We start from the raw sequence: 20,121 nt of genomic DNA, 5'->3' as shown, positions 1-20,121 counted from the left end.
TCACACCCTGACCATAGTTTACTTTGTATGTTTCTATGTTTTGGTTGGTCAGGGTGTGATCTGAGTGGGCATTCTATGTTGGATGTCTTGTTTGTCTATTTCTATGTCTGGCCTGATATGGTTCTCAATCAGAGGCAGGTGTTAGTCATTGTCTCTGATTGGGAACCATATTTAGGTAGCCTGGGTTTCACTGTGTGTTTGTGGGTGATTGTTCCTGTCTCTGTGTTTTGCACCAGATAGGGCTGTTTTGGGTTTTCACGGTTCTTGTTTTTGTGTTAGTTTGTTCATGTGAAGTGATTTATTAAAACATGAATACAAATAACCACGCTGCGCTTTGGTCCGCCTCTCCGTCAATGGAAGAAATCTCTTACAAAGCTCTAAGAAACGTGATTCTCAGAACGTTATGTGCTAGCTGGGTGGTGACTAATATTATTACAATGGCAAGGAGCCCTACTGTATCTCAGTAGCCCATCGCCTAGTGATTTTCAGAACTGATGATGATGATCTCTGTGAAACTTCACCAGCTGGAGTGTTCCAACCATAGAAAATAGAATGATGTGATAGAATAAAACCTTCTAATTCTGTAGTTCCAACACTGGATTAAGAGTTTGCAATACAGACAGATTTGTTTATTAGGGCAAAGTGCAATTGTTTGGACATTAAGGAATAGGTCAGCAATCTGCAATTCAGCTCCTTTGCTTTAATGAGCTTTGTAGTAAGTGAGAAATGCCCTAAAATGACCCAAAGACTACATGTGCAATACATTAATGAAAAACATAATCAGTGGTAAATGCTGTAAGCAGATTGTTTTCCCTCTGTCTGAATAGGTTGCTCTATTTCATGCTCTTTTACCTTGCAATTTATATTGCATCAATTAACTTCACAGTTTTAGCCTCAACTCTGTTTCTTCCAGCTAGAATATACACACATCACTTATCGGAACCCCAATCTCAGTTTTTTTTTTACACACACTAGCACCTCTTTGTCTGCTGCCCACAGCAGCCTGCAACCGTGGTATGTGACAGGACAGGGAGGGTGGGGCTGACTACGGAGCTGGGCCGGGCAGACTGGTGCAGCCCGGGACAGTATGGCGGCCTGCAAGGGAGGGGAACTTCCCCACTGTCTTCCTGGACACCCCGGGGACTGTTCCTGTTCCCCTCCTACAGGAGAACAAATATTACATGGTCCAACATACCGTAAATATGGGCCCAGAGTTTCAATACTCCCACACCGGGGGGGGTTACATCTCAAATGGCATCCTATTCCCTATATAGTGCACTACTTTTGACCAGGGCCCATAAGGAATAGAGAGCCATTTGGGACAGTTTTTGAAAGAGAGGTGGTGGGAAGACATATCAACATTTCTTTATGGTATGAACCACCATCAGTAATGTGATGTACATGTGGTTTTATTGTTGACCTATATAGTGTGAATAGTGGATACTGGATACACTCATGGCTTCCAGAGAAGGCTAAGGATAATGCACAGTGCAAGTTTGAAGGCCAAGCAAGCAGCCTCGTAACCATGTGGTTAAACGAGATGGGTCGATTGCAACGAACGCAGGTCAATGCTGAATTTCTTAAAATTCTACAAACAGGAGATGATGCACCTGTGTGTTAAAACATATATTTCATTTAAACCTTTTTAATATATTTTAAATAAAAAATATGACATAGGACTAACTCATCGCGATTGAATTGATTTAATACACATTTCTAGTTTGGACCGTACAGCAGTGGCGGTCGGTGTCATTTAAGTGAGGTAGGATGATTTTCTTTTTTATGAGCGTGGCCTTATTTCTATTAAAGCATATCTATTAGATACCTGTCATTCATATTCCAATCATCCAGCTCAATGTAACATCAATAGATTCAGGCTACTACATGATACTCAAACTTTCCCTTTACCCATCATGAGGTTGCTACAACCTAGCCTATGAATGAAAGTTTAAAACGTAGGTGCACAGGTCGAGAATTTTTTTTGTAATCAAGGTGACAGACAGTGACACATGCGATACTGCCTTGCACACTCTTGCCTACATCTAGCTGATCTAAGGTGTAATCATTAGTCCAAAAGTTGCAAATGTGAGTTTCTATTAGACAAAATCAGGTATTTTTTTATCCCCGTTACGTTCCGTTTGCTTCCGTTTAAGAAGCGTTTTTATACAGAATCGGCAGAATGAATACACCCCTGATCACACACACAGCTCACTTTCATAGCAGCCACATAAAAACAGCATAAGCACTTTGATCATTGTGTATATTATTCCTTCTCACAACTATCTCCTCCTCTCACCTTTTCCCGTTGCTTGTGGACAACACATCAACTTTCTGTGACCAGACCAAAAAACCTTTACAAGCCAACCCTTCATATCATGACCTCTAACCCCTACACACAGCCTACATCGTTGTCACTTCATAGTCTACATACACTACCAGTCAAAAGTTTTAGAACACCTACTCATTCAAGAGTTTTTCTTTATTTGGACTATTTTCTACATTGTAGAATAATAGTGAAGACATCAAAACTATTAAATAACACAAATGGAATCATGTAGTAAAGAAAAAAGTGTTAAACAAATCAAAATATATTTCATATTTGAGATTCTTCAAATAGCCACCCTTTGCCTTGATGACAGCTTTGCACACTCTTGGCATTCTCTCAACCAGCTTCATGAGGTAGTCAACTGGAATGTATTTCTATTAACAGGTGTGCCTTCTTAAAAGTTTATTTGTGGAATTTCTTTCCTTCTTTCCTTGCAGTACAGGGATATTTCCCCCCGATCTTGATAAGAAATTACCATACTTTTTCAAGCCAACTTATTTTTGTTGTTGTTGTACTTTTACCACTTTTTCTCCCCAATTGGTAGTTACAGTCTTGTCCCATCGCTGCAACTCCCGTACGGACTTGGGAGAGGTCGAGAGCCACGCATCCTCCAAAACACTACCCTTCCAAGCCACACTGCTTATTGACACACTGCTCGCTTAACCCGGAAGCCGGCCGCACCAATGTGTCGGAGGAAACACCATACAACTGACAACCAAAGTCAGCTTGCAGGCGCCCAGCCCGCCACAAGGAGTTGCCAGAGAGCGATGAAACAAGGATATCCCGGGCGGCCAAACCCTCCCCTAACCCGGACGACACTGGGCCAATTGTGCGCTGCCTCATGGGTCTCCCGGTCATGGCTGGCTGTAACACAGCCTGGGATCGATCCCAGGTCTGTAGTGTCGCCTCAAGCGCTGCGATGCATTTTCTTTTTAAAGACAAGTTGTAATTAATGGATTACATAAATTGGAGAGAAAAATATATAGTAACAATAGGTTAGACCATATTAGTTTTCCATTCATACAAGGTGTCAGGTAAATTGCCACAATAGATTTCCCGTGGTAAACGAGGAAATACTTTATTTCAGTTGTACGGACTGATTGTCAAAATAGATAATTCGTCGTAAGTCTACTAAAAAATCAGGATCAATTTGTTCCATTGATAATACCCACCAGAGGGAGGAGTGTTCTTGAACTTTTTGGGCAGCAATCAGGAATAAAAGATAACCTCGACATAAATCGGTGGAAAGTGATGGTTGCAATTGAGATCAGCTGTGCGAGTGATTTTAGGGCAATGTTTTTTAACCAGAGATGACCTTGAGTTAGTACGCTGGCCAGTGGTCGTTGCAATAGGCCCCATATGTTTAAATTGAGGAATAGAAAAGAGCTGATGTTGCACTATGGCTCACACAGAATGAAAAATGTTTACACCCCTTTTCTTTGATGAAATCTAACACAGACAGTAAAAACATGCCTCTACAGTATATTGGGCCATCGCTGTAGTGTCAATCCCCCATCATCATAGCAAAATGTAATTTTTCTACTTTTACTCAAGAACCATACAAGAAAAAACGTGTTATACATTGCTCTGTGTATTTGTCACACAATGAGAAACTGGGAGTGGTATGTGTGATAAGGCCATATACCTTACAAGAGCAAGTGAAGATGTTGTTGAGTAATATAGTCTACTCTGGGAAACATATGTTATCTGTGTTTTCCAGCCTACCACAGTATTTCAATATTTTGCAAAGTAGGAGGGAGAATCCGTCACCTCTCATCTAAACAACCCCTGGGGCATCTATTGTGTGCAAAAACAGGTGTAACACTCATAAGCAGAAAGCAAAACAGAATATTACACCTGTGAAAACCACAACTATACAGTACATCTGCCCTGTTTCAATTGTATTTCTCTCAAATGCAACCGCTTGTTTTTTTTCCTCACACTGATGCTTACTTTACAATGTAACGCCTCTCCTCATGGTTCAACACTACACACCTGTACGCTCTATAAAAAAGTAATAACTACAAGAAACTGTCCAAATATGAGTTTTCTAACTCTTAGAAAGCAACAAGTTCTTTAAAAATCAATGTCATGTGTAACAGTCTAAAGAGTGTAGCCTACAAATAAATTAAGTGTATTACAATTTGCTATACAGACCACTAAAGGAGATTGTGTGTCATATTAAATTATATAAATATTTTTTTAATGGTCGAATTAATCAACTAAACTAAAATTCCAATACAATATGATGAATATAGCAAGTCACAGACAACTGTAAAATAATTTAGAGTGTATAGTTTTTGTTCAGGTTTTGATGCGATCTGATCTGTCTCCATGCATGCCCATCATGAGGACTATATGGCCAAGAAATGGTTTGTCTTTAGGGTTAGGTTAGCTAAGGTTAGAGTTACTGCTATAAGTACATTGTCATAATGAATCATTATAATATTTGTTGCACTGCAATTACATTGTAATTAGTTACACAGTAATAACAGCACTGTGGTGTAAATTGTTACCTTACCTTTTGGTCCACTATTGAACATACGAGCTCCTTCACCGCTGATATCCCGGACAGATCGCTGGCATCCAGGTTCACCGTTTCCCTGGTGAGTCCGATCTGGATAAGAAAAGACACCCCGTGGAAAGAGCACCCGGAGTTGGTGGGACTCGGGGCGCTGAGACTCCCATTTGACAGTCGACTGTAGAGTGTCGCCGGCGGGCTTGGAGACGGCGAAGGAGTCGGTGGGGCGACTGGATTCGGAGCCACAGAGAGGGGGCACAGTCTGGGTAAGGGTGGAGGGGAAGAACTGCTGCAGGCAGACATTGGCTGTCTTATGTCTTCTTGACGAGGTAAAGAGTCAAAGGTGACCGACATCGAACGTATTATTTCGAACAGCAGCTCTCAAGTTCTATTCAACAACATTGGCTTTGTTGAAGCATCTTGGTCATTTGTTTAGAATATCCAGTCGTTTGAATAAGTGATAGATCATTCGGGGGGAAACGAATTCTAGCAGCACTGTTTAGCTTACTTTTACAAATAAGACATCTTTGATGTATTACTAAACATCAACTCTATAAAAAATAAACAATTACTCTGAAGTGTAAATTGTGCCCGTTCCTCTTCGACAGCTCACACGAGGCACATAACAATAAATGTTCAACGAAAGCATGTTGATTCTTCCTCCATTCTCAGCTCTACACCACTCCGAGGACAAAGTGCTTCTGCAAAAAGCTCCCAACCATTGGAGAATGTTCAGCCTCAGCGCAACAAAAAACTGTTCTTATGGTGAGTAGAAGAAACAGCCACAGAGCAGTTCTCCTCAGTTGCAACTCCATGTAGTAGAACGTTTCTAATTCCCCGTAAATTATCTGGTAACAAAAAAAAAACTATAGATGAGAGTAGGTAATGGAGAACATTTATGTGGGGAAAAACTATCCTGTCGGATCAATGAGTCAGATTATTGATTGATTAGCCAAAAGTTACTGTAAATGAATAGGCTGCAAAACAGCTTGTACTGTATACAATCATTTAATATAACCATTTAAAGGGTATCAATAAAAACAACAATATAACAACAGTATTATTATTATTATCATCACTTGTTGTGCCTTTGCATAATGAATTTAAACTTGCCTAACACATCTGAAATCAAGACACATCTGGAAATGTGCTCTCATTTGATTTGGAGAGGTAAAACATGTTCATGTATTTGCTTGTAATAGGATCAACTGTACATAGCCTATGCTTGATCTATTTCACTTATAAATGCCCACACAAAGCCCGTAGACGTGCTTTTTTGATAAGGTATAAAATCTTTGAAATACATTTACCTTTTCGAAAAGGACGGTTTTCACTCTCTGGAGATGAAAAAATGTGTGTGTTAATTCTTATCTTCCAAGACGTTCGAACGCTTGAACTGTGACATCACGATGGTCGGGTGTGAGAGTGTTTAGATTTGGCTCCAAACTCCCTATTTTGGCATGAGTGCAAAGCCTGAATATTTTGCCAACTATACTACTTTCCTTTCTTAACTTTCTTCATGTAGCCAGATAGCGACCAGTTCGTCAGTATCCTATTATCGCACTGTAATATGCCGCGTTCATGTACTAGTCGGAACTAGGACACTCGGAAATGTCCGACTTCCTAACTGGTTGAACGCGAACGTGTATATCGACAAGTCGTAAACGTCCGTGTTTACTACTTCCGACTTGTGTTTAAACGCGGCATGAACCCTCCCGTCCCCACTCATTCGGTAACAACACAACACAGGGCTTTCTGGGACTGGAAGTTCTAGTCTTCGTTCCGCGCGACATCAGTTGATGGTGCGGCTGGACAAAAATAACGACATTACCCACTAGGCTTTGGGTGTGTGATGCTTTTGAATTATAGGCTAATTTCTCAGCTATTTATCCCGTTATTCTCAAAACTCTATGATGGCTGTAGTATCTGCGACCTCTAACGGCGCAGATGAAAACCCCGTTGAGATAAAAGAGGACAAAAAAGGATGGTTATCCAAGCGCACTCATTTTACGCACCGGTGGAAACGCGCATGGTTTCAGTTGAAAGAAACTCTACTGTTTTATGGTGAAAATGAAGAGGTAAGAAGACAACAGTCAATTTTCTAAGGAACTTGTCACGCAAGCTAGGACTAAATTGTTATTTAGGAGACAGCATTTTCGCCCCTATGTTTATGACAAAGCAGCAAATAATGTAGCTATGCGACCAAGCGTTACATACATTGTAACTTTCAGCGGTGTCAGTGCAACATGTTCCCTTACTTCCTACTGTGTTGTCCTGTTACCATAGCAGCGGGCCGTTTACTGACGTCTACAGCTGCAAGGTGGCAAGGTCTCACTTAGCTAGGTGTTTTGAACACTGTTAAAGGAATACAAAGTCAATTAAAAGTATGCTATCGTTATTTAGTTTACATGTTTGCTTGAAATGTCGAGACAGTAGGCTATATTGCATTTACTTTGGGATTTTATTACAAGTCAGCAAACTATGCCTAGGTCATTGATATGTTCCAAATTGCACCCTATTCCCTTTGTAGTGTACTACTTTTGACCAGGTACACTATATTTTATTACATTTTTATTTAACCTTTATTTAGCCAGGGAATCATGCTGAGATTGTGGTCTTTTTTGCAGTTGAGCCCTGCATGAACTACATCAATTACACAATACATATCTATATACACATCAATTATACAATACATATCTATATACACATCAATTATACAATACATATCTATATACACATCAATTACACAATACATATGTATATACACATCAATTACACTATGCATATTTATATACACATCAATTACACTATACATATCTACACTACCAGTCAACAGTTTTAGAACACCTACTCATTCAAGGGTTTTTCTTTATTTTTACTATTTTCTACATTTTCTACACAATAATAGTGAAGACATCAAAACTATGAAATAACACACATGGAATCATGTGGTAACCAAAAAAGTGTTAAATAAATCAAAATATATTTATTATTTGAGATTCTTCAAATAGCCACCTTTTGCCTTGATGACAGCTTTGCACAATCTTGGCCAGTTTCTCAACCAGTTTCATTCTCCTGGAACGCATTTAAATTAATAGGTGTGCTTTTCTTTCCTTCTTAATGCGTTTGAGCCAAACAGTTGTGTTGTGACAAGGTAGGGGGGTATACATAAGATAGCCCTATTTGATAAAAGACCAAGTCCATATTTTGAGAAGAACAGCTCAAATAAGCAAAGAGAAATGGCAGTCCATTATTACTTTAAGACACGAAAGCCAGTCAATACGGAAAATTTCAAGAACTTTGAACTCTGAATACAACAGGGGTAGACCTTACAGTGAAATGCTTACTTACGAGCCCCTAACCAACAGTGCAGTTTAAAAAAATCAGAATAATAATAAGAGATAAAAGTAACAAATAATTAAAGAGCAGCAATAAAAAATAACAATATATACAGGGGGGTGCCGGTACAGAGTCAATGTGCGGGGGTACCGGTTAGTTGAGGTAGTATGTACTTGTTGGTAGAATTAATGAAAGTGACTATGCATAGATGACAACAGAGTTGCAGAGGTGTGGAGAGGGAAGGGGGGGGGTGCAATGCAAATAGTCTGGGTAGCCATTTGACTAGATGTTCAGGAGTCTTATGGCTTGGGGGTAGAAGCTGTTTAGAAGCCTCTTGGACCTAGACCTGGCGCTCCGGTACCGCTTGCCGTGTGGTAGCAGAGAGAACAGTCTATGACTAGGGTGGCTGGAGTCTTTGACAATTTTTAGGGCCTTCATCTGACACCGCCTGGTATAGAGGTCCTGAATGGCAGGAAGCTTGGCCCCAGTGATGCACTGGGCTGTTCACACTACCCTCTGTAGTGCCTTGCGGTCGGAGGCTGAGCAGTTGTTATACCAGGCAGTGATGCAACCAATGCCCTCGATGGTGCAGCTGTAGAACCTTTTGAGGATCTGGGGATCCATGCCAAATCTTTTCAGTCTCCTGATTGTGTTTTGTTGTGCCCTCTTCACGACTGTCGGTGTGCTTGGACAATGTTTGTTTGTTGGTGATGTGGACACCAAGGAACTTTAAGCTCTCAACCTGCTCCACTGCAGCCCCGTCGATGAGAATGGGGGCGTGCTCGGCCCTCTTTTTCCTCTAGTCCACAATCACCTCAGGCCTTCATGGTCGAATTGCTGCAAAGAATTGCTGCAAAGAAGAAACCACTACTAAAGGACACCAATAATAATAAGAGACTTGCTTCGGCGAAGAAATACGAGCAATGGACATTAGACTTGTGGAAATTTGTCCTTTGGTCTGGAGTCCAAATTTGAGATTTTTGGTTACAATCGCTGTGTCATTGTGAGACGCGTTGTGGGTGAACAGATCATCTCTGCATGTGTATTTCCCAGTGTAAAGCATGGAGGAGAAGGTGTTATGGGGTGGGGGTGCTTTGCTGTGATGTATTTATGACACTGTGATTTATTTAGAATTCAAGACACACTTAACCAGCATGGTTACCACAGCATTCTGCAACGATACGCCATCCCATCTGGTTTGGGTTTAGTGGGACTATCATTTGTTTTTCAACAGGACAATGACCCAACACACCTCCAGACTGTGTAAGGGCTATTTTACAAAGAAGGATAGTGATGGAGTGCTGCAACAGATGACCTGGCCTCCACAATCCCCCGAACACAATCCACCGTTTGGGATGAGTCAGACTGCAGAGTGGGAACTCCTTCAAGACACCTGGAAAAGCATTTCAGGTGAATCTGGTGGAGAGAATGCCAAGAGTGTGCAAAGCTGTCATCAAGGCAAAGGATGGCTACTTGAAGAATCTCAAATCGCAAATATATTTTGATTTGTTAAACACTTTTTTGGTTACTACATGATTCCATATATGTTATTTCATAATTCATTATTCTACAAAGTAGAAAAGAGTAAAAAAAAAACTTTTGACTGGTAGTGTATATTCACATCAATTACACTACATATGTATATACACATCAATTACACTATACATATGTATATACACATCAATTACACTATACATATCTATATACACACCAATTACACTATACATATGTATATACACATCAATTACACTATACATATGTATATACACATCAATTACACTATACATATGTATATACACATCAATTACACTATACATATGTATATACACATCAATTACACTATACATATCTATATACACACCAATTACACTATACATATGTATATACACATCAATTACACTATACATATGTATATACACATCAATTACACTATACGTGTAAGGGCTATTTTATATACACATCAATTACACTATACATATGTATATACACATCAATTACACTTGCATATCTATATACACATCAATTACACTATACATATCTATATACACATCAATTACACTATACATATCTATATACACATCAATTACACAATACATATCTAAATACACATCAATTACATGATACATATCTATGTACACATCAATTACACTATACATATTTATATACACATCAATTACACAATACATGAAAAGCAAACAAAACATGAAAATCAAAACACAATCATACACATTCTTCAGTAAAAAGGCCCTCTAACATCCGCCTGAATTACCTGAGAGGCACCAACTCCATCAACTTTAAGAACTTTTGGAGATCATTCAACATGAGAGGCCAAAAAAACAAAAAGCAGATGTACCTACTCAGTGGTGATTGAAGGGATCTCCCGGGTTAGTTATCCCTGAGTCCAGGTCTGGTCATTTATATGTCTGAAGGTTAACAATGAGGTAAGGTATGGCAGAAGTTTATGCACGAGGGCTTTGTAGACAAAAAGAGTACAATGCATCGATCTATGAGACTTCAAGGAGGGCCATCCTACTTTCTGGTACAAAATGCAAGGATGTGTACATAACTTATCCCCCGTAATAAAGCGCAATGCGCTATGATAAACTGCATCCAATGGCTTCAATACAGTGGCAGCTGCATTCATATAAACAATATTGCCATTGTCAATAACCAGAATGAATGTTGACTGAATTAGTTGTTTTCTGCTATTTAACTAAAGACAGGACCTGTTCCTATAGAAGAAGACTATTTTCATTCTTAATTTGTTACCTAACTCATCAACATGCTTTTGGAAAGATAGCTTTTCGACAATCCAGATGCCCAGATATTTATAAGCGGGGACACGGTCAATGAGGGCATCATCCAAAGTATGCATGCATAAATCTTCAGATACATTTTTACGTGATTTGGAAAATAACTTACACTTAGTTTTACTTCCATGAAGTACCAATTTCAGTTCAACAAAGGCTTTCTGCAGCCAATATAGGGAACAGGGTGCCGATAGGAACGCACAATATATAGGGAATAGGGTGCCGATAGGAACGCACAATATATAGGGAATAGGGTGCCAATGGGAACGCACAATATATAGGGAATAGGGTGCCAATTGGGAAGCACAGCATATCTGCCATCTAAAACAACATCACTTCTCCTTCATCCAGAAGCTTCTGAAGCCCATCAACCTGGTTGGGGCAGTGGTAGAGGTTGTTGAAGGAGGCGATGGATCATTCGAATGGACTATTACTCCTAAGGACAGGAAGCGGACCTTCTTCCTAAAGGCTGGCACCATAGCAGAACAGCAGGGATGGATGGAGGCTATATGTGAAGCACAGCTGAGCTCCAGGGACCATGCTACTAATGCATGTGTGGTGCAATAGATGATCACTTATTGGATTTTACATACCCTGAACAAGAATATAAAAGCAACATGTAAAGTGTTTCATGAGCTGAAATAAAAGATCCCAGAAATGTTCCATACGCACAAAAAGCTTATTTCTCTAAAATGTTGTGCATACATTTGTTTACATCCCTGTTAGTGAGCATTTCTCCTTTGCCAAGATAATCCATCCACCTGACAGGTGTGGCATATCAAGAAGCTGATTAAACAGCATGATCATTGCACAGGTGCACCTTGTGCTGGGGAATAAAAGCCCACTCTAAAATGTGCAGTTTTGTCACACAACACAATGCCACAGATGTTTCAAGTATTGAGGGAGCGTGCAATTGGCATGCTGGCTGCAGGAATGTCCACCAGAGTTGTTGCCAGAGAATTTTATGTTAATTTCTCAACCGTAAGCTGCCACCAACGTAGTTTTAGAGTATTTGACAGTACGTCCAACAGGCCTCACAACTGAAGATCACTTGTAACCATGTCAGCCCAGGACCTCCACATCCGGCTTCTTCACCTGCGGGATCTTCTGAGACCAGCCACCCGGACAGCTGATGAAACTGTGGGTTTGGACAGCCAAAGAATTTCTGCACAAACTGTCAGAAACCGTCTACCTTTTCTTAAACTATCTGTCACCAACAAATGCATATCTATATTCCCACTCATGTGAAATCCATAGATTAGGGCTTAATTCAGTTTTTAAAATTGACTGATTTCCTTATAAGAACTGTGACTCAGTAAAACCTTTGAAATTGTTGCATGTTGTGTTTATACACTACATGACCAAAATCATGTGTATACCTGCTCGTCGAACATCTCATTCCAAAATCATGGGCATTAATATGGAGTTGCTACCCCCTTTGCTGCTATAACAGCCTCTACTGTTCTGGGAAGACTTTCCACTAGATGTTGGAACATTGCTGCAGGGACTTGCTTCCATTCAGCCACAAGAGCATTAGTGAAGTCGGCACTGATGTTGGGCGATTAGGCCTGACTCACAGTCGGCATTCCAATTCATCCCAAAGGTGTTCGATGGGGCTAAGGTTAGGGCTCTGTGCAGGCCAGTCAAGTTCATCCACACCGATCTTGACAAACCGTTTCTTTATGGACCTCGCTTGGTGCACGAGGGCATTGTCATGCTGAAACAGGAAAGGGCCTTCCTCAAACTGTTGCCACAAAGTTTGAAGCACAGAATCGTCTAGAATGTAATTGTATGCTGTAGCATTAAGATTTCCCTTCACTGGAATTAAGGGGCCTAGCCCGAACCATGAAAAACAGCCTCAGACCATTATTCCTCCTCCACCACACTTTACAGTTGGCACTATGCATTGGGGCAGGTAGCATTTTCCTTGCATCCACCAAACCCTGATTCTTTCGTTGGACGAAGTGAAGTGTGATTGCTCGGCCATGGAAACCCATTTCATGAAGCTCCCGACCAACAGTTTTTGTGCTGACGTTGCTTCCAGAGGCAGTTTGGAACTCGGTAGTGAGCACTGTAACCGAAGACAGATGATTTTTAAGCGCTACACGCTTCAGCACTTGCCAGTCCCGTTCTGTGAGCTTGTATGGCCTATCACTTCGCAGCTGAGCCTGAGCCGTTGTTGCTCCTAGATGGCAGCTCTAGCAGGGCAGAAATTTGACAAACTAACTTTTGGAAAGTTGGCATCCTATGATGGTGCCACGTTGAAAGTAACTGAGCTCTTCAGTAAGGCCAGTCTACTGCCAATGATTGTCTATGGAGATTGCATGGCTGTGTGCTCGATTGTATACATCGGTCAGTAATGGGTGTGGCTGAAATAGCCGAATCCATTCATTTGAAGGGGTGTCCACATGCTTTTGTATATATAGTGTATTTTTGTTCAGTATAGATTGTTTTATACTTTTATACTCATGTAGGCCTACTGGACTGTGGCAATGTGGGAATTTTATGTGTTAATGTGGCAATAGGAGGCATGGCATTAATGTGATTATTTTATTTTTTTTACTTTACATGCCCATAGTCTTGCATATAATCAGTGCTGCTAAAATAACCTGAATAGTTTTTTTTCACTATTTCACTATTTCACTTTTTGTATTTTCTTTCAGTTTAATGCTATTCTTTAGAGAGCAATACTCTTCTACTAGACATTGGTAGGAAATCGACTTTTGCAGGACCTATGCTTTTCATGCTACAAGAAAAAAAACATTGGCCTATGTAAATATTTGTGGTTCGACTCCAGTAGAACCGTTTCCTGTGCTACGTGTATAATACATCATTGTTCTGACCTCCACCTCCTCTATCTTCATCTACATACAGCAGAGCCACTGGACCTGGCCACAATGTATTGTAAATATTGGCAGTTAGTTGCCATGGTATAATTCCCTTTTACAGTAATCCTGATCCTAAAAGATTGGCCTAATAGGTGAGTGTGAGTGTGCGTGTTCGCGTGCATGAGTTTTATGGAGTAGAAATGGAAAGACCTTTTAACAGGAAACACAGTAGTTAGAGGTTAAAGATTAAATGAAGGAAAGAGACGACTGACAAGTAGGTGGTACAACATAATGAAACTGGATCTGACAGCATGTAGAAAGAAAAATACAGATTGGCGCCAAACCTCAGGTTCACTTGGAAAATGAAGGAAGGTCATATCTACATGGATGTTCCTCTTATAGTCCAGTTGTCCTACACCTTGGTGCCAGACCCAGACCACCCTCTGAGAGGCATTTTTTGCATCCCCAAATGGAACCCTATTTCCTGTATAGTGGTCAAAAGTAGTGCACTATATAGAGAATAGGGTGCCATTTGGGATGTAACATTGATTACCCAGGTTATGCACACTCATCCAAACATGCTGACAAAGATGGAGAGGGAGAAATAGTGTTTTAGACCTAAGTTCCATCGTCAGCAGAAAAATAAGTTGACTGTCAAGACTAATTACTGTTATGTTTAACAGCAAGTCTTGATATGCCAACGTTTTCTAGTATGAGTCATTCACACATTTCTAAAGCAAAACACAGAGCTCTGTATCAGACATCCAGTTCAACAAAGTATGTTGAAACTTCGGCTCCAGACTCAGTGTGAGAGGCTGCTTACCAAATGGCACCCTATTCCCTATATAGTGCACTACTTTTGACCAGGGCCAATAAGGATCTGGTCAAAAGTAGTGCACTTTGCCGGGGAATAGGGTGCCATTTGGGATGCACTCAGTGTCTCAGCAAGGTTATGTACAGTAACAAGCCTTAAAGCCAGACTCCCAAATAAAATACAACTTTTTTTCTGGTTTTACATATCTCAAAATGTATATATGAAAGAGGAATTTGCCATGTGGATCACTTCAAAATTATTCAAATTAAGGTTTTACAAGTTATAAGTACAGTCTTTATGTAGTGTTGTGGTATCTCGTCGTGATGTGTGTTTTGACCTATATTTTTATTTGTAATCCCAGGCCTCGTCCCCGCAGGAGGCAATTTTGCATTTTGTAGTGTCACGTTCTGACCTTAGTGCGTTTTATGTCTTTGTTTTAGTATGGTCAGGGTGTGAGTTGGGTGGGTTGTCTATGTTCTTTTTTCTATAATTTGGGATTTTCTGTGTTCGGCCTGGTATGGTTCTGTCAATCGTTGTCCCTGATTGAGAATCATACTTAGGTAGCCTGGTTTCACTTTTGAGTTGTGGGTGTTTATTTTCCATGTTAGTGCCACACGGGACTGTTTCGGTTTGATTACTTCACGTTTATTGTTTTGTATTTCAGTGTTCAGTTTTGTTTCATTAAAATTAAAAAACATGAACACTTACCATGCTGCGCTTTGGTCCTCACCTCATTCCAACGACGATCGTGACAGAAACACCCACCACCAAAGGACCAAGCAGCGTGGTAACGGACAGCAGCAGCAGCGATCGCAGGACTCCTGGACATGGGAGGAGATTCTGGACGGCAAGGGTCTCTGGGCACAGGCTGGAGAATATCGCCGCAGGCTGAGCTGGAGGCAGCGAAAGCTTAGAGGCGGTGGTATGAGGAGGCAGCATGGCGGCGCGGTTGGAAGCCCGAGAGGCAGCCCCAAAAATGTCTTGGGGGGGGGCACACGGGGAGTGTGGCAGAGTCAGGAAGCAGACCTGAGCCAACTCCCTGTGCTTACCGTTGAGAGAGAGGGACCGGGCAGGCACCGTGTTATGCCGTGAGGCGCATGGTGTCCCCGGTGCGTGTGCATAGCCCGGTGCGGTACATTGCAGCGCCTCTTATCGGCCGGGCTGGAGCGGGCATCGAACCAGGTGCCATGAAGCCGGCTCAGTGCATCTGGTCTCCAGTGCGTCTCCTCGGGCCGGTGTACATGGCACCAGCCCTACACATGGTGTCCCCGGTTCGGCCAGTACAGCCCAGTGCGGGCTATTTCACCTCGCTGCACTGGCCTGGCTACAGGGAGCATTCAGCCAGGTAAGGTTGGGCAGGCTCAGTGCTTGAGAGCTCCAGTGCGCCTTCACGGTCCGGTCTATCCGGTGCCACCTCCACGCACCAGCCCTCCGGTGGCAGCCCCCCGCACCAGGCTGTCTCTCCGTCTCCTTCCTACAGGTGCTCCCGCCTGTCCAGCGCTGCCAGAGTCTCCCTCCAGTCCGGATCTGCCGGAGTCTCCCTCCAGTCCGGATCTGCCAGAGTCGTCCTTCACTCCGGTGGTGCCGGAATCTCCCGTCCATTCGGGACCCATTGCTAGGGACCCCAGTCCGAGGCGAGGGTCGCTGCTCCAAAGAGGCCACGGAGGCGTTGAGGAGGCGGACAAAGACTATGGTGGAGTGGGGTCCACGTCCCGCGCCAGAGCTGCCACCACGGACAGACACCCACCCAGACCCTCCCCTATAGGTTCAGGTTTTGCGGCCGGAGTCCGCACCTTTGAGGGGGGGTACTGTCACGTTCTGACCTTCATTTTTTATGTCTTTGTTTTAGTATGGTCAGGGCGTGAGTTGGGTGGTTATTTTTTCTATAATTTGGGATTTTCTGTGTTCGGCCTGGTATGGTTCCCAATCAGAGGCAGATGTCAATTGTTGTCCCTGATTGAGAATCATATTTAGGTAGCCTGGTTTCACTTTTGAGTTGTGGGTGTTTATTTTCCGTGTTAGTGTTGGTGCCACACGGGACTGTTTCGGTTTGATTACGTCACGTTTATTGTTTTGTATTTCAGTATTCAGTTTTGTTTCATTAAAATAAAAAAATATGAACACATACCATGCTGCAATTTGGTCCTCACCTCATTCCAACGACGATCGTGACAGGTAGGCCGTCATTGTAAATAAGAATTTGTTCTTAACTGACTTGTCTAGTTAAATAAAGGTTAAATTAAACAAAAATAAAAGCAGCTTTGTTTAGAAATTGCAGGTGGGATTTCTCCAGGTAATTACGCTTATTGATCGTTTATCTCACACACGTTCTACCTGTCCCTCTGATCGTTCCAAGAGTACAGCAACACATCAACAGTACTTATACTACATGATGAAAAGTATGTGGACACCTGCTTGTCGAACATCTCATTCCAAAATTATGGGCATTAAATATGGATTTGCTCCACCCTTTGCTGCAATAACAGCCTCCACTCCTCTGGGAGGTAAAGCTCCACCTTATCTCAGCTCACTGGTCACCATAGCAAGACCCATCCATAGCATGCACTCCAGCAGGTATATTCACTGGTCATCCCCAAAGCCAACACCTCCTTTGGCCGCCTTTCCTTCTAGTTCTCTGCTGCCAATGACTGGAACAAATTGCAAAAATCACTGAAGTTGGAGACTTATATCTCCCTCACTAACTGTAAGCATCAGCTGTCGGAGCAGCTTACTGGTTGCTGCAGCTGTACACAGCCCATCTGTAAATAGCCCATCCAACTAAATACCTACCCCCTCCCTATATTTGTGTTTTGTTTTTCTGCTCTTTTGCACACCGGTATTTCTACCTGCACATCCTCATCTGCACATATATCACTTGTGTAAATTGCTAAATTGTAATTACTTCGCAATTATTGGGCTATTATTGGCCTATTTATTGCCTTACCTTCTTACAGCCCCTTCTTACATCCGCCAAACCCTGATTTGTCTGTCTGACTGCAAGATAGTGAAGCATGATTCATCACTCCAGAGAACGCATTTCCACTGCTCCAGAGTTCATTGGTGGCAAGCTTTACACCACTCCAGCCGACGCCTGGCATTGTGCATGGTGATCTTAGGTTTGTGTGCTTGGCATTTCACATTGTGATCTTAGGCTTGTGTGTGGCTACTCAGCCATAGAAACACATTTCATGAAGCTCCCGACCAACAGTTTTTGTGCTGATGATGTTTCCAGACGCAGTTTGGAACTTGGTAGTAGAGTGTTACAACTGCGGACAGACGTGTTACGCACTTCAGCACTCGGCAGTCCCATTCTGTGAGCTTGTGTGGCTGAGCCGTTGTTGCTCTTAGACATTTCCACTTCACAATAACATCACTTATAGTTGACCAGGTAAGCTCTAGCAGGGCAGAAATTTGACAAAGTGACTTGTTGGAAAGGTGGCATCCTCTGATGGTGCCATGTTGAAAGGATGATGGTGCCATGTTGATGGTGCCATGCTGTGTGCTCGATTTTATACACCTATCAGCAACGGGTGTGGCTGAAATAGCCGAATCCACTCATTTGAATGGGTGTCCACATACCTTTGGACATGTAGTGTATCTAGCTATATCCCTCTCAATACAAACGAGACACATAAATGAGAGTTGAGTGATACAGAATAAATGTGTAATTTAGCTGACAAATGCATGTCGTATTGGCTCCTGGCTGTCGGTCCGTCTGATTTGAAAACACTGCTGGGTCTGTCATTACAAAGTTGCTTTGATGTTGCTAGCGGGAGCTATGAATGAAAATTGTGGGCGATTTTCATTCAGCAAATGATTGAGAATATTTTCCAAATGCAGTACTTGCTAGTTTGACCATATTTCTCAATTCCCAGCACCACCAGTGCCAGCAACATGCTGAAAACTATGGATGAAAACTATGGATAATAATCACAAAATCCAGTTCTGTCTACTGGTGTCACTCACCTCAAAGCTAGCAAGCAAACTTTGCTGGAGTTTCTAGCTGGCTAATTGTTTTCCTCTTGAATGTGGAGTTTACTATGGCAACCTTTTGATGGCGAATTTATTCAACCCTATAGTTGCTAAGGGTCTACTTTTCCTGGCATATTTGCACTGTAAGAGATCAAGTGGATAACGGCTCTACCGTTGCACCGCATTAGACTGCCTATATTGTTGAACTTTGTAAATTATATGTAAGTGAGAATTCCATTTTACTGCATTCATAGCTGACTCTACTTGTACATTTTTATACAGTAAAGTAACCTACAGTACAAGATAGTTGTAGGCTACAATCAAATGAGAACACCAGCTGTCAGATACTGACTGATGCTGGCTGCCTGGTCTTAGAGCATTTCATATTATTCTGAATGTAGCTCCGAGACACTTAATTTAGTATAATATGTGACGTTTTGTATGGTATGTATTAATTTGTGCATGTCCATCATCCATTTCTTATAATATGTTACAAATTACAATTCGTATGATATGTTACGAATTAGCAAAATGTACAATATGTTATGAATTTGCAAAATGTACAATATGTTATGAATTTGCAAAATGTACAATATGTTATGAATTTGCAAAATGTACAATATGTTATGAATTTGCAAAATGTATGATATGTTCCCGAATTGTAATTTGTTGTGGCCAACGTTAGCTAGCTGGCTAACATTAGCTAGGCTAGATGTTAAGGTTAGGTTTACGAGTTAGGTTAAAGGGTTAATGTTAGGGGAAGGATTAGATAAAAGGGTTAAGGTTAGGGGTAGGCTTAGCTAACATGGTAAGTAGTTGCAAAGTAGCTAAAAAGTAGTATGTAGTTGAAAAGTTGCTAATTAGCTAAAGTTGTCCCTGATGAGATTTGAACACACAACCTTTGGGTTGCTATACATTTGCATTATTCACCCACCCATCCACACCAACCAACTGCTCTCCTTTCAATTTTGCCCTAAGTAACCTTCTCTATTATGTAAACGTAACATAGCATACTAATTTGAGTGTGTCGGATTTACATTTACTATGTTACGTCTAGTCTATGAGACCAGGCTGGATCGAAGGGTGGCTGGCCCAGCAGCCACTAGATAACTCTTAGATAGAGCATGTTGTGATGTCTTGCCTGTTGTTTTTTTGAAACATTATGTCTTGCCTGGGTTTGTTTTGTCGCTCCGACAGTTTGATATTTCGCTATCACAAACGATGACCAATGTTCAAGGCAGAACAAGAATGCATCAGTCACACAGGAAGTCTCATCTGAACACAGGACGTCTAGAGATACACTGCAAGCTAAAAGCGTACTGCACTGAAAGTAACAGGTGTTACAAAGGCAGTGATGGAGGTTGTACTGTATATTGTGGAGGCATGCTAAGTCAAGGACCAAAAAGAAAACCTTTTGTGACATTGCCGGTTCATTATCACACATATACAGTACAAAACATCATATTATTGTTTATGCAATAAATTGTACACGCACGTGTGCATGCAAGCAC

The 20,121-nt window shown here is 41.6% G+C and overlaps 2 protein-coding genes across 4 annotated transcripts in view; one reads left to right on the top strand and one right to left on the bottom strand.

Annotated features, from left to right (window-relative positions):
• LOC112250001 (serine/threonine-protein kinase D3-like) overlaps nt 1-5,521 on the bottom strand; it is a 64,047-nt gene extending 58,526 nt beyond the window's left edge. For all 3 annotated transcript variants that reach the window (XR_006083355.1, XM_042321537.1, XM_042321538.1), the window contains exon 1: nt 4,848-5,521. Coding sequence is in view for 2 of the 3 variants with exons in the window: in XM_042321537.1 (XP_042177471.1) it covers nt 4,848-5,201 (354 nt within the window). In the remaining variant the exon portion in view is untranslated. The remainder of the gene's footprint in view (nt 1-4,847) is intronic.
• A 1,146-nt stretch (nt 5,522-6,667) lies between these two features.
• Nucleotides 6,668-11,659, top strand: si:ch73-111k22.3 (pleckstrin homology-like domain-containing protein). The gene is made up of 2 exons (XM_042321539.1): nt 6,668-6,925; nt 11,348-11,659. Exons 1-2 carry the CDS (start codon nt 6,758-6,760, stop codon nt 11,561-11,563), a joined length of 384 nt encoding a protein of 127 aa, XP_042177473.1. The 5' UTR covers nt 6,668-6,757; the 3' UTR covers nt 11,564-11,659.
• The last annotated feature ends 8,462 nt before the right edge of the window (nt 11,660-20,121 follow it).

Source organism: Oncorhynchus tshawytscha, linkage group LG05 (genome assembly GCF_018296145.1).
Source record: "Oncorhynchus tshawytscha isolate Ot180627B linkage group LG05, Otsh_v2.0, whole genome shotgun sequence".
NCBI lineage: Eukaryota > Metazoa > Chordata > Actinopteri > Salmoniformes > Salmonidae > Oncorhynchus > Oncorhynchus tshawytscha.
Note: the sequence above shows the minus strand (reverse complement) of the source record. Positions and strands in the feature narration are given on the sequence as shown.